Source organism: Trypanosoma brucei, chromosome 6 (assembly GCF_000002445.2).
Source record: "Trypanosoma brucei brucei TREU927 chromosome 6, complete sequence".
Classification (NCBI taxonomy): Eukaryota; Euglenozoa; class Kinetoplastea; order Trypanosomatida; family Trypanosomatidae; genus Trypanosoma; species Trypanosoma brucei.
The window spans coordinates 1,213,012-1,226,900 of NC_007279.1; the positions used below are offsets into that span (position 1 = coordinate 1,213,012).

Below are 13,889 nucleotides of genomic sequence, written 5' to 3' on the forward strand. Positions count from 1 at the left end.
GAAAAAAAAAACACTGCAGTGTCATGTCCCAGTTTCTGTAACATCAACGAAAGGAAAGAACACATAGAGGGAAACGAAGACATCCCCAGACGAGACGGGAGGCTGCACTATCATGTGCGTTCTTCCCTCACTACCCAGACCAAGTATTTGTCAAGGGCAAGCAATGACTAGAGCGTAACCTGCGCCCTCTCAAGCCACACACACGACAATACGGAAGCGTAACGATGGCACTTGAAGCGCTTCACCTCACGTCCAGAAAATACATATGATCCGGTGGAGGCCCCAGGAAGGCTTTCCAGAGAGAGTCTTTTAGAGCAGTCATCAATTCTTCCTTAAAGGTGTCCGTCTGTAGACCGTCTAAGGCGGCATCCCCAAGGAAACGCAAGACGGGAGTAGGATATACTTGAGGATCTGCAATGACATCTCTCCCAATATCCTTTGCCATACTAACGAGTTCATCCGCCACCCATGAATCACAAATAAGGTCCTCAACGACAAATTTCCGTAGAGCCCGTACGGTCTGCTCATTTGCAGTGAATTCGGTGATCGCGTAGGCCTTCAGATGATTTATAAATGACGGGTGCGTACTCACATCCTTTACGAAGCTGACAAGCCGTCCGAGTGAATCTTCATTACGAACAAGAACGTTGTCAACCACTTCACTAGAAAGCGCTACTGCTGCTAGACGTAAAAGTTCCCTATTCTTCTCAGCTTGCTGTCCCAACACTTCCCACCGCTTGCGCAACAGACCTGCAGCACCGAAAACACCAACAGAAGAAAGGGCCAACTTCATCAGTGAAACCATCGCAGCAGTAAAGGAGGCGACCCTTCACAGGCCTGTCCCTTGACGCGATATCAAGTAAGTCACGTGCGAACAGGAGAGGAAATAGAGAAAAAGGAGTGAAAAAAATGAAACAGAAAAGCAATAAACACATATGTATACGAATGTCCATACGGACGATTGAGCGGCAACATGGCACGGCAACGTGTAGACACCGCGACAATTTTTTTTCTGTTCACGCTTGGTCCTCCTTCGACACAGAGCTACGGCGGCGTAACACCAACTAGTCGATGAGGGGGGGAAGAAGAAAAAGAAAAGCATCCGCCATTCCCGAGCAAATGGCTACACGCCGACACACGAACATCTACACTTTTTGTGGCACACCGATGCTAAACGCATGGAAATTCTTCGGGTTGTAATCTCCGCTCCTAAACAGCACGCCGCCAGCGGCGGAGCCGTAGTAAGATGCCCATACTGTCGTTTCCGCCTTTCCTAACGAGCCCTTCTCGACGCAGCTGGCGCAATTATTATTAACACCATTACCAATACAAAAAGCATCAGACGAAAGGAGGCACTGGTTTCGTTCGCACGTGGGAAAGAAACCGGTATCAGTTGGGTAGGAAGCATTACCCGCGTATGTGTATAGTCCCTGCTTCATGGAGAGATTAAGAATGAGAAATTTCGCAACCGCTAAACTGTCACTTTTGCATTTATCCGATGTTGTTGCATACAAGACTGAGTTGGAAAGGTCCCCTGTACGATTTCCACTCTCACCCTGTCCGTATACACTGATCGTGTAACTGGATCCCACTGTTTTGTTTACTAGTGATGGAAACAATCCAGTCAGACGAAAAGCCTGCACTTCATCCACAATAGGGCAGAACCCCAAGGCACTGATATTACCGGACGCCGAATCCCGCACACCAACACGGAGATCCATTCTCTGGGCACCGTTGCATGGTTTACCTCCATCCCACGGCTGACATGCGCTGCCGCTAGTGCAGTTATTCGCTTCTGAAACCACTGCGGTGGTAGTGAAAACACACACAACAACAAGCACTTCAGCAAACCACATAACTGAGAGTAGCCAAGAAAAAGAAACTGTACGCGAAAGACGAAAAAGAAAACGGACATAAGTAAATCGATGAAAAGTACACAGTAGTAAACCCCGAGAGATAAGTATTTTCGTTTTTACAAAAAAAAAAACAGCAACGGGAGTTACTTCACCAAAAGGTGCAGGAAGCGGGAATGCACGACACGTAGCGAGACGAAAACTTCAACGTAGCCCCATCAGCCTCTCGGAAGGGGCACTGCCTAAACTCACACACGACAATAACCACGAAATAACAAAGGTGAAAAAAAAAAACGCACACAATCCTCATCACAGTTCTCCTACCCAGAAACAATTGCAGTCACATTCACACACGAAGAAAATGCAGATCCTCCCCAGACAAATACACACACACACACACACACGTCGTCAGGGGCCTATAACACAAACAACACCGCATCACTGCGCATATTCCTCTCCCTACACCAGTGTTGCATATCTTGCACGAACGAAAGGTGAGTTTTGCTAGTTTCAAAAAAGCTTCTATAAACAACACTATGCAAAGATTTCGCTTAAAAAAAGTTCGCCCATGAGCACGTACATTCTTGGACTAAGCAATAGGATATCAACACCACCGAAAGTGGAAACAGGACTAGTTAGGACAAGCAAACGTGTGTGCACATCATTCCACATTTCTATGGAGTCGAGTTTGTTTCATCTCCCGGCATCATACCACTGGCAGTATTCTCAATTTTGCTCACAGCATACTTAATATTGCCAACAAACTTGCCGCCGGCAAATTTCCTGAAACCCATTGGATCCATACCACCACTGAGCAGCGGCTGCCTCTCGAGGTCCGTCCCTTGGTATGAAGTCCATACCTGAATGCTCGCCCCCTCAATATCATCAGGGGTATTATAACAAGCTCCGCAATTTTTCATCCCACGGATGGGGCCAACACATGGACTTGTGGGTGAGAAAATACAATGGTCCGACTCGTCACATGTAGGACGGAATCCTACCATCGCCGGTTGCACAGATTCCATCGGTGAGCCGGTGCCTGAGGAATTCCCTGAAGGAATACCCGATTCACTGTCGTCTGGCTCCTTGGTGTCTGCGTCACTTGAAATGTAATTGAACTTCCCATCGTGCATCCCGATAGTAAGTATGACCATGTTGACTATAGCCACCGAATCCGGGGAGTTACACAACCCAATGTCCCGCATGGCAATCACCACTGTCGAATTGGAGACGTCCCTCTCCGGGTATTCTTTTTGGCCTGACCTGCCGAAGCCGAACACAGAAAGGTACCGGGGTGCTGGGTTAGGCGTGATAGAAGCTTGTCCGGAGGAACTAGTCTTCTGGAGAAGACTCGATACCCTCCCAGCTCCCTTAAGCGTAAATACCTGTAGCTCGTCAACAATAGGACAGAAGGCATACACTGCACGCTTTTGGTTTGTCGAAGGTGCCTCCGTATCCCCTTGCGGAAGGTCTAACATGAACCGAAGATTTATCCGTCCACCCCGCTGACATCGCGTTGCGCTGCTGTTTTCCAACCAAGGGAAACAGGCCTGCTTTGGGCCACAACCCGTCCCACCCGTCGCACCAACGCCAAAAAAAACACCCGACGCTGTGCAAATAGCGAGGGCTACGAAAAAAACGAACATGAAGCTTCAGCAATCGCCCTTACGCACGCCCTGCTGAAAGGAGCGTGCATAAATAAGTATATGCGAGAGACATTCAATGACAAGATAAAGGTGAAAACGGCAAAGCGAGTTAAAGTGACAAAATAACCCAACAAGAAACAGTCAAAGTATGAAGGCTACAAACGTGTCAGCGCCGGAAACTACGTTTACCGTATATTCTGGGGTAGAAGGAAATAGTGCACCATTGACAGAAAGGGCACGTCTTGTACAACACACATCTGTTTCACCAGCGCACAGAATAAAAGAAGCTACCAACACAAGGAACCCGCTACGCCCATGAATGGCAATAACGGAAACCGATACCGCGCAGCACATTAGTGTGTCACAGACGAGAACAAGACATCCCGCACCTTCCCCAACAACCACAAAGAGTTTCTACTACACCTACTGCTAAAGTATGAGCTATGCTCCGCATTTAAAATACCCCCTCCCCTCATAAAGAAAAACGGCAATAAAAGGTAACCCATTCAACTCGTCACGTGCTCCAACAGATCCCCCAGAAAGCGGCTGCTGTGGATTCGAACGCTATATCATAAAAACACTTATACTTTCTATCGTACAACGTAAAACACCTAACAATGAACGAAATACCAAATGGACATATCTTCCGACGCCTATGAGTCCACTATATACCATTTCCACTACAGACTCTACCACTATCTCTTCGGGAGAGACGAACACGAACTTTCAAACTTATCTACCACAGATATCATCACAATCGATGTCATTGATAGACGACACCACGTGCTTTCCTCAATGAACTGCAGCACTACTATTTCCACCCTCTCTACCACAAGAATGGTCTGCACTGCTACTACTAGTACTAGATCCAGCATAAGCGGGATGCACCTCATACTTGTGGTGAGGATGCTTCCATCGGTGTCGCTCAGGGTTGAACACGGCTCGATACACATGTGGATCTGGCTCCCTTCCGTCTTGAAATGGCCGATCACGCAGCACTCCACCAACGTCACGTATAGGTTGCATCAAATCATCAGCGGCCTCGGGGGTAGTTGCAATCTTTTGTTCCTCTTCCCTCCAATCATCATCATTGTCCTCATCAGTAGACATATTAATAAATTTAAGGCGACACCATTTGCAGCAAACGACCTCACCACGAGGGCATTTAATAAAAATCTTTGGATGCTGCAAAATATAATGTGAGTGGCCCTGGCACCATATGTGATGACGATAAACAGGAACAGGAGGTATCTCACACACTATACCGCCGCGATTATACCAATTCAATTGAGGTGTACGTCGACCTGGTCCCAAAATACCTGGATGAAGGGAAGCTAGCTCATGTACATGTGTATTCCATCCATACTTTGGGTCTTTTGGGTGTGTAAATACCAATTGTTTCTGATTCGTAACGCGGCTCGCATACTCCAGAGGCATGTATACCGGGGGCCCGTAATGACCCGTATTGTTAGAAAATGTCAGAAACAAAAAAGACCGCTTCATTACACTACAATGCAAACTAAAAAGATGTAATTTTTTTTTTAAATACAGAAACACAAATGAAAACAGCAAAAAAAACAAAAAAACTCAACATTACAATGTAAAAAGAAAGATCCAGGCATAAACCTTGCTCAATTATGCATCCATTTCCCCTTAACTGTGTTCACCATTCCACACAATTCATATATTTTCCCCAATTTTCACTTACTCCCACTACCCTAGAATATTATTCCTTTAGGTACATAAAAATCAAATCTCTTACGTTTTGTAGCATTCTCTCCCCCTCCACACATTACTGCTTAAATATCAAAGACGCAAAAGTGCTCATCGGATGTTCCATTCTACACATAGGGGCTTTGCCATCCCTCCTTGTCCGTCACACATATATTCTTAATCTGGTCTGCTAAGACAGTTTGTCGTAGCAATTGGTCATTCGAAACCAAAGTGCATTACAAAACAAGAGTACGGGTGGTCATAGTGCTAAATGCAGGGCTCTTACACCCGCACCACACGCCAAGCGCGTAGGGAGCGAGAACATCACTTATAGCTTTGCTGCACGGTCCCGAGCGGCCATGTGGCGGACAAGATCCACCACACGGTGGGAATAACCCCACTCGTTATCGTACCACGAGACAATCTTGAAGAAGCGACGTTCGTTGGGGAGGTTGTTCTGCAGGGTCGCCTTGGAGTCGTAAATGGAGCTGCGGCTGTCGCTGATGAAGTCGGCACTGACGAGCTCCTCATCGGTGTAACCGAGAATGTTCTTCATGTATGTCTTGGAGGCGCGCTTCAGGGCAGCGTCGATCTCCTTGATGCTCGTGTCGCGCGTCGCAATGAAGGTAAGGTCCACCACAGAGACATCAGCCGTGGGAACACGGAAGGCCATACCCGTAAGCTTGCCCTGAGTGCTCGGGATCACCATGCCGACGGCTTTGGCGGCACCAGTGGTGCTTGGGATGATGTTCAGGGCTGCAGCGCGACCACCACGCCAGTCCTTGACGGAAACACCATCAACGGTCTTTTGTGTGGCTGTGTACGAGTGAACAGTGGTCATGAGGCCAGTGGAGATGCCGAAGCCCTCCTTCACCAACACGTGCACGAGTGGGGCGAGGCAATTAGTTGTGCATGAGGCGTTCGACACCACATGGTGTTCACGAGGGTTGTAGTCGTTGTGGTTCACGCCCATCACGAACGTCTTGGCGCCACCAGAGGCGGGGGCACTGATGACAACCTTGCGAGCACCACCACGGAGGTGACCCTCGGCAGCAGATTTCACTGTGAAGAGGCCAGTTGACTCAATCACATACTCCACACCAAGCTTTCCCCATGGGAGGTCCGCAGGGTTCCGCTGCGCTTTCACGCAAAGGATGCGGTGGCCGTTGACGACGAGAGTATCATCCTTCGCGACGGATGGCTTGCTCTTCGTAGTCGACACAGAGTGCTTGAACTTGCCGTGCACGGAGTCGTACTTCATCTGATAGGCGAAGTAGCGAGCGTCCGTGTTCATGTCCACAACAGCAACGACATCAATCTCATTCCCGAGGAGGCCGTCGTCGCACAGTGCCTGGAACACCATGCGACCAATACGGCCGAAACCATTGATGCCAACTTTAATAGTCATATTCAAATTTGTTGTTAGTCTTTTACTTGTTTGATTAGCTCGGATAAATTCTGCACCGCAAAAAGAAAGGCAGATACACGGGAAATAGGGAACGGTCAAAAAGGATGAAAAAAACAACGCGACACTCATGGCAGGAGGGAGACGCAGAACAAAAACAACCACTCAACGTGCAGTCAGAGACTTCATACAGACATATATGCGTGGACGCGTTTGTAAACTTGTACCGTCGCGGTACCTCACGAACATTCTGCTATCAACGGGTGACACTACTGAGGCGGAAGGCTTAGGTTGACGCCCCCCGCAACGGCGCGGGCGGACGATATGAGGGTTGCAAGACTAGCGTACTCGTCATCTGTGGGGGCAGCCATAGCGGAAACCCTCCACAGCTTCTGCAGTGTGGGAAACCGTTCCTTGTGATGCGCACACGCCCCATCAACCACTGAACCAGCAGTGGAACTACTGAGTTGACTTCCACGCTTACTATGGATGCCATCCAGAGGCGCGAGGTGGGCAGTCACAGCATGTCCCCCCGGTGGCCTTACACTAATTGAAGGTTCTAACTTTGCGCAAGCGTTCGGCAGTTGACGCAGCATACGATCGTTCATGAGTGTCTTCTGCAGCCCAATAGACCTGAGAGCGGGCATACAGTCCATAAAGCGAAGCAAGTAGAATCCCGCCTTGTTGGAGAGCGGATTGTTCGACAGGTCAAGAGAGACGAGTAGTGGGGAGTGCTCCACCAGTGTCTCACATATTCGGACGACGCTGTCATCCGTTAGGTAATTCTGGGACAGGTTCAGCACCTGTAAACCAGAGCAGTGTCGAAGCACCGCATTCACCAGCGGCTGAATGTCATTCCTCCCTAGTAAACTCCGCGAGAAATCGAGTTTTTTCAACGCGCTTAAACCCTCTACCGTCTCCAATAGGTTTTTCACTATGAAATCATTAGATTAGGGGAAAGCAAATAGTCACGTTTCTACACATCCAACCTTCGAAACCGATGAGGTTATCCCTACATTATAACTGTAAAAGCAAAAGAGGCGCATATGCACACGCACAAAGCTGAAGACACGGTTCCCGAGCATAGGAAAGAAAGATCCAGGCATAAACCTTGCTCAATTATGCATCCATTTCCCCTTAACTGTGTTCACCATTCCACACAATTCATATATTTTCCCCAATTTTCACTTACTCCCACTACCCTAGAATATTATTCCTTTAGGTACATAAAAATCAAATCCCTTACGTTTTGTAGCATTCTCTCCCCCTCCACACATTACTGCTTAAATATCAAAGACGCAAAAGTGCTCATCGGATGTTCCATTCTACACATAGGGGCTTTGCCATCCCTCCTTGTCCGTCACACATATATTCTTAATCTGGTCTGCTAAGACAGTTTGTCGTAGCAATTGGTCATTCGAAACCAAAGTGCATTACAAAACAAGAGTACGGGTGGTCATAGTGCTAAATGCAGGGCTCTTACACCCGCACCACACGCCAAGCGCGTAGGGAGCGAGAACATCACTTATAGCTTTGCTGCACGGTCCCGAGCGGCCATGTGGCGGACAAGATCCACCACACGGTGGGAATAACCCCACTCGTTATCGTACCACGAGACAATCTTGAAGAAGCGACGTTCGTTGGGGAGGTTGTTCTGCAGGGTCGCCTTGGAGTCGTAAATGGAGCTGCGGCTGTCGCTGATGAAGTCGGCACTGACGAGCTCCTCATCGGTGTAACCGAGAATGTTCTTCATGTATGTCTTGGAGGCGCGCTTCAGGGCAGCGTCGATCTCCTTGATGCTCGTGTCGCGCGTCGCAATGAAGGTAAGGTCCACCACAGAGACATCAGCCGTGGGAACACGGAAGGCCATACCCGTAAGCTTGCCCTGAGTGCTCGGGATCACCATGCCGACGGCTTTGGCGGCACCAGTGGTGCTTGGGATGATGTTCAGGGCTGCAGCGCGACCACCACGCCAGTCCTTGACGGAAACACCATCAACGGTCTTTTGTGTGGCTGTGTACGAGTGAACAGTGGTCATGAGGCCAGTGGAGATGCCGAAGCCCTCCTTCACCAACACGTGCACGAGTGGGGCGAGGCAATTAGTTGTGCATGAGGCGTTCGACACCACATGGTGTTCACGAGGGTTGTAGTCGTTGTGGTTCACGCCCATCACGAACGTCTTGGCGCCACCAGAGGCGGGGGCACTGATGACAACCTTGCGAGCACCACCACGGAGGTGACCCTCGGCAGCAGATTTCACTGTGAAGAGGCCAGTTGACTCAATCACATACTCCACACCAAGCTTTCCCCATGGGAGGTCCGCAGGGTTCCGCTGCGCTTTCACGCAAAGGATGCGGTGGCCGTTGACGACGAGAGTATCATCCTTCGCGACGGATGGCTTGCTCTTCGTAGTCGACACAGAGTGCTTGAACTTGCCGTGCACGGAGTCGTACTTCATCTGATAGGCGAAGTAGCGAGCGTCCGTGTTCATGTCCACAACAGCAACGACATCAATCTCATTCCCGAGGAGGCCGTCGTCGCACAGTGCCTGGAACACCATGCGACCAATACGGCCGAAACCATTGATGCCAACTTTAATAGTCATATTCAAATTTGTTGTTAGTCTTTTACTTGTTTGATTAGCTCGGATAAATTCTGCACCGCAAAAAGAAAGGCAGATACACGGGAAATAGGGAACGGCCAAAAAGGATGAAAAAAACAACGCGACACTCATGGCAGGAGGGAGACGCAGAACAAAAACAACCACTCAACGTGCAGTCAGAGACTCCATACAGACATATATGCGTGGACGCGTTTGTAAACTTGTACCGTCGCGGTACCTCACGAACATTCTGCTATCAACGGGTGACACTACTGAGGCGGAAGGCTTAGGTTGACGCCCCCCGCAACGGCGCGGGCGGACGATATGAGGGTTGCAAGACTAGCGTACTCGTCATCTGTGGGGGCAGCCATAGCGGAAACCCTCCACAGCTTCTGCAGTGTGGGAAACCGTTCCTTGTGATGCGCACACGCCCCATCAACCACTGAACCAGCAGTGGAACTACTGAGTTGACTTCCACGCTTACTATGGATGCCATCCAGAGGCGCGAGGTGGGCAGTCACAGCATGTCCCCCCGGTGGCCTTACACTAATTGAAGGTTCTAACTTTGCGCAAGCGTTCGGCAGTTGACGCAGCATACGATCGTTCATGAGTGTCTTCTGCAGCCCAATAGACCTGAGAGCGGGCATACAGTCCATAAAGCGAAGCAAGTAGAATCCCGCCTTGTTGGAGAGCGGATTGTTCGACAGGTCAAGAGAGACGAGTAGTGGGGAGTGCTCCACCAGTGTCTCACATATTCGGACGACGCTGTCATCCGTTAGGTAATTCTGGGACAGGTTCAGCACCTGTAAACCAGAGCAGTGTCGAAGCACCGCATTCACCAGCGGCTGAATGTCATTCCTCCCTAGTAAACTCCGCGAGAAATCGAGTTTTTTCAACGCGCTTAAACCCTCTACCGTCTCCGGTAGTCCCTTCATGAGGTGACTGCTAACATTGCATCGAGTGCTAATACATTTTTCCGTACATGGTTCATGGGGTGAGTGATTCATCATGTCTATATACTAAAACTGTATGTATATTATAGATATATATATACATATATTGGAATGTAGTGTAATAGAGAAGTTTGTTTGAGTTTGTTTTTGATAAGTTTTTTTTCCTGTCTTTGTCGCGCAAAGATGTTTAGTGTTATTAGTAATGGGAATAATTCTCATTCATTTTGTCTTTTTATGTCACCACGTGGTGTTTAACACCCACATTTTAAATATACCGAACCTCTTTCAAAATGGAGATGCTAGAGTAAACATTCGTATGAGAGTTCATATTTCCCATTGCACAATCTTTAAACAAGCATGCATAGTTGTCTACTGCCTTCTTCAGGTGTTCAAGTGGACAAATAGTCCATAGCGTGATTAAATGTGTCGATGCCCTTCGTTAGCACAGTTGTTTTATAGTGTATTGTCTGCGGAAAGTAGGCATCTCTCATCCATTGTTTCATCGTTTCATGCACAAATGTTCCTTCTGCGTGCCTAGATGCAGCATTTTCGAGAATGGCCGCGCGAACCATGAAGATATAATTAGTGGTTGCAAAAGCTTGCTCAATCACCAAACTTCCGGTTTTATTACCAAGAACGTCCGTAGGTCTTATGAAACCACGTGCCATTTCGTACGTTCCACCATTACCCCGTAACTGAACGCTAGCTTTGAAGATGTTCTGGGCGAGCGTCTTGTCATCTACGGAGCTCACGATGATTGTCTCTTTCCCAGTTGATCCACTGTCGGTGTGCACATCCAAGAAGACAAATTTTTCCACGCCGGACGCAGCGTAACTCGTGAGTACCTCACGAAGTGCTGTCAAGCTGCGTTGTTCCTCCCGACCTCCGTAAAATAAACCTTCAGGGTTGTGCCACTGTCCCCCCTCCAGCGACCGCCTGAACTCCCGCAAACCCTGCTTGAGGAACACCTTTCCAAAGTGATAAAAGAAGGTATAACGGTCAATAACACGTGGGGCCTTTGGAAGAAAGAGTGGTGACATCACACTATCATAACTTGTGTTACTAGTGTGTGAAGTTGTCAGGGCATTCCATTCCTCTTTCAAAAGGTAGTTACGGTGGAGCTCTACATTATTCTCGTTCGTGGTACGAAAGTTTGCCATACCATAAGGGTTGAGCGCGTGCACGAAAAGCACCGAAGGCCCTTCGCCACGACTAGTGTTCCACTCGCTCAAGAGCTTCGTCTGAATGGCACTCCCGGTGAACCCACCAATCCCATCAGAACCAGATATGTGAACAAGAAGCCTCTTGGAGTTCTTCCCCCGAAGGAACGCCGTGTCCAATGTGTATTCAACACCATCACGAGAAGCGATAACGGCGCGCTTAACCTCAGCACCCGCTTTCGTGGCAGCGCTAGTGAACTTTTCCCGGGCGACATGAAAACTCTGGGCGAAGAACACTTCAGGACAGGTACTTTTATTGTGGTAGTCGCCTGGGCACACCATGGGTTCCTGGAGCGGCACAAGGTCAATGACGAAAAGCCCAACACCGATTGTGAGGACCGCTGTAAAGATGGCCTCGACGTCCGCCATCGCTAGTAGCGACAAGAAAAAAGTGGAAAACAAACACTCCCCCTCAGCTTTTTTTTCCTTGATAAACACTTTTCACACACGCTCCCACGCAAAGGCCCCTCTCCCTCCCTCCCTAATGATGCTTTTCGTTTAGTATTAATTTCTGCCGGCTCCGATTATCGACGAGCGGTCGGCACTCTGACAAACCGATCTTAACAGACCATTCATCCGGTAAACAGAGAGAGAGGAGGAGAAGGCGTGAACTTCGTGACAAACGAATTTGGGGAAGCTTCGGATGCCAAAAACAACGGCGGGTAGGTGGTTCTGGGAAGGGGTTAAAAGGGAGAACTGACGCACACGGGCGAGCAACTGTCAAATCAGCCTGCAGCAAGAACTTGCGTTACTGTGCAACAGTACGACACACGAACTCAAGTGGTAGATTCAGTTTCAGACGCTACAAAGGGTGGGACGCCCCGCAGCCGTAAAGTTATGAGCGTCCCACGACATTGCAGTAACTTTGTCTCACGAAGTATAACTACTTGAATGTATTCCACCAGGTCAAGTAGATGCGGTTCCAATTCTCGGAAGCCACGCCCCTCTCCCTCCAGTATCTCCACAGTACGTGCTATAACAAGCAACAGTGGATCGGGAAGCATCTCGTTCATATCCTTCAACGAATCAACAATCATCTTCAAATACATGGGCCGCACGTGCGGCTGGCTATCTTGCAGGTTCCTCAGAACCCGCCTTATCTGATGTACGCCCTGCAGTACAGCCACTTCGGGATACAAACGGGCAAGCGAGGGCTCAGAAGAACAGAGTACATCGAACACGACTTCATTGGACCGAGTGTTGACTGCCTGCGTGGCTGCGTGGGCAAGAAGGGCCAGAATTTTCCTGTGCTTTTCGGCAAAGGGTTCGACAGGAAACGATACACCTTCAAGCAGTGCGCTGTCACTGCCCTCTGCCATACGGCTAAGAAACACACACACAAATAAACAGCAACGCGCAAGCCAACAAGGGGGAAAGGGGGAAAACTGAATAAAGAAAGCGGATGAAATAGAGGACATACGACAGACGGGTAAAATGCAAAAACAAACGCTGGAACATAGAGAGTTCCAGCTCACCGCAAGAAAGGGGGGAAAAGGAATGTTACTAGGTAAAAAAGAGCTTAGAATCAAGGTGTTCGGCACGGCTCGACTTCGCTTCGTCCTCTTCATACCTGGTGCAGGCGCCACATTTTGCCATAACAGAGAGTGGGCTGTCCACCACACGTCATTACCTTTGCATTCAACGTACACACACACACACACACAAACGCATAAATGCGTACGGTAGCACAGCAGCAAGTTATCAGGGTCCACCAAACCAACTCCCCACTGGACAATATGAAGATGACCAAACACCGCCCTCCATAGCCACCGCACTGCACGTAACCAACCGTTACGGTTGAGGAAAGCAAAGTGCGTACTCCCCAAAGGCAGAATAGCCGCTAACCTACCCCAGATCTCCTTTGTCAAGGTTATCTTCACTTCACGCCTCCTATCGGAGGGGAGTGTCCAAACTTTGACTCGCCGCCTGTATTGTCTTGGACACAACTGTCTGCCTCCCTGTAATAGAGTCAATGACCGTCGCATCCGTCGTGACACCACTCGAATGCTTAACCGACAGCACACTGCTTCCGCGGACAAACAGCACACAGTTGTAGCATTCATTCCTGATGCTACCCCTACGGCGCTTAAGTGGTTTCCTACGCTCCGCATCGGTCAATATTAAGTTCGAGGTCGGACTGAAGGACACAAGACGGCCCACAAGTGTGGAGCCGTCATCCAAATCCACACTAACGCGGCAGCCCAAGAAGGAAAGGAAACTACGCCGCTCGGATTTGACAGACATTTAGTCACTTGACAAGAGACTCCACCGTCTTGCTACGAGAGAAAAGCAGCAACGCAGAAATAAAATCACGGGGAAAAAATAGAAATAGCGAAAAGAAGTCACCTAAAAGAGAAGCGATAAGAAGGGAGAAATGCACATCAGCCCAAAACGTTGAGAGGGGCACAATTACTCGAAAATTGATAACTTCCATTAACTTGTTTGCGACCTTCAAATATATAAATAAACGTAAATATATATTTTTTCTTCACGGAAA

General features: G+C 48.8%; 10 protein-coding genes and 1 pseudogene across 10 annotated transcripts, besides 4 other annotated features; all 11 read right to left on the reverse strand.

Moving 5' to 3' along the window:
• Positions 1 to 13,889: part of a sequence feature (sequence corresponds to BAC RPCI93-26G9) that runs on past both edges of the window.
• Tb927.6.4240 (hypothetical protein, conserved) lies at positions 242 to 805 on the reverse strand (the record flags this gene model as incomplete). The annotated part of the gene is made up of 1 exon (XM_840449.1): positions 242 to 805. One exon carries the CDS (start codon positions 803 to 805, stop codon positions 242 to 244), a length of 564 nt encoding a protein of 187 aa, XP_845542.1.
• Tb927.6.4250 (hypothetical protein, conserved) lies at positions 1,146 to 1,856 on the reverse strand (the record flags this gene model as incomplete). The annotated part of the gene is made up of 1 exon (XM_840450.1): positions 1,146 to 1,856. The coding sequence occupies one exon, from the start codon at positions 1,854 to 1,856 to the stop codon at positions 1,146 to 1,148; it is 711 nt and encodes a 236-aa protein (XP_845543.1).
• Positions 2,238 to 2,257: a microsatellite.
• Positions 2,528 to 3,499, reverse strand: Tb927.6.4260 (hypothetical protein, conserved; the record flags this gene model as incomplete). The annotated part of the gene is made up of 1 exon (XM_840451.1): positions 2,528 to 3,499. The coding sequence occupies one exon, from the start codon at positions 3,497 to 3,499 to the stop codon at positions 2,528 to 2,530; it is 972 nt and encodes a 323-aa protein (XP_845544.1).
• Tb927.6.4270 (hypothetical protein, conserved) lies at positions 4,292 to 5,002 on the reverse strand (the record flags this gene model as incomplete). The annotated part of the gene is made up of 1 exon (XM_840452.1): positions 4,292 to 5,002. The coding sequence occupies one exon, from the start codon at positions 5,000 to 5,002 to the stop codon at positions 4,292 to 4,294; it is 711 nt and encodes a 236-aa protein (XP_845545.1).
• Positions 5,043 to 5,083: a sequence feature (A-rich).
• Positions 5,541 to 6,749, reverse strand: Tb927.6.4280 (glyceraldehyde 3-phosphate dehydrogenase, glycosomal; the record flags this gene model as incomplete). Its single annotated transcript, XM_840453.1, has 1 exon — positions 5,541 to 6,749. One exon carries the CDS (start codon positions 6,747 to 6,749, stop codon positions 5,541 to 5,543), a length of 1,209 nt encoding a protein of 402 aa, XP_845546.1.
• Tb927.6.4290 lies at positions 6,887 to 7,663 on the reverse strand (annotated as a pseudogene).
• On the reverse strand, positions 8,143 to 9,351 carry Tb927.6.4300 (glyceraldehyde 3-phosphate dehydrogenase, glycosomal; the record flags this gene model as incomplete). The annotated part of the gene is made up of 1 exon (XM_840454.1): positions 8,143 to 9,351. The coding sequence occupies one exon, from the start codon at positions 9,349 to 9,351 to the stop codon at positions 8,143 to 8,145; it is 1,209 nt and encodes a 402-aa protein (XP_845547.1).
• Positions 9,489 to 10,229, reverse strand: Tb927.6.4310 (hypothetical protein, conserved; the record flags this gene model as incomplete). Its single annotated transcript, XM_840455.1, has 1 exon — positions 9,489 to 10,229. One exon carries the CDS (start codon positions 10,227 to 10,229, stop codon positions 9,489 to 9,491), a length of 741 nt encoding a protein of 246 aa, XP_845548.1.
• Positions 10,228 to 10,279: a microsatellite.
• Positions 10,562 to 11,761, reverse strand: Tb927.6.4320 (hypothetical protein, conserved; the record flags this gene model as incomplete). Its single annotated transcript, XM_840456.1, has 1 exon — positions 10,562 to 11,761. One exon carries the CDS (start codon positions 11,759 to 11,761, stop codon positions 10,562 to 10,564), a length of 1,200 nt encoding a protein of 399 aa, XP_845549.1.
• On the reverse strand, positions 12,169 to 12,810 carry Tb927.6.4330 (hypothetical protein, conserved; the record flags this gene model as incomplete). The annotated part of the gene is made up of 1 exon (XM_840457.1): positions 12,169 to 12,810. The coding sequence occupies one exon, from the start codon at positions 12,808 to 12,810 to the stop codon at positions 12,169 to 12,171; it is 642 nt and encodes a 213-aa protein (XP_845550.1).
• Positions 13,283 to 13,636, reverse strand: Tb927.6.4340 (U6 snRNA-associated Sm-like protein LSm5p; the record flags this gene model as incomplete). The annotated part of the gene is made up of 1 exon (XM_840458.1): positions 13,283 to 13,636. The coding sequence occupies one exon, from the start codon at positions 13,634 to 13,636 to the stop codon at positions 13,283 to 13,285; it is 354 nt and encodes a 117-aa protein (XP_845551.1).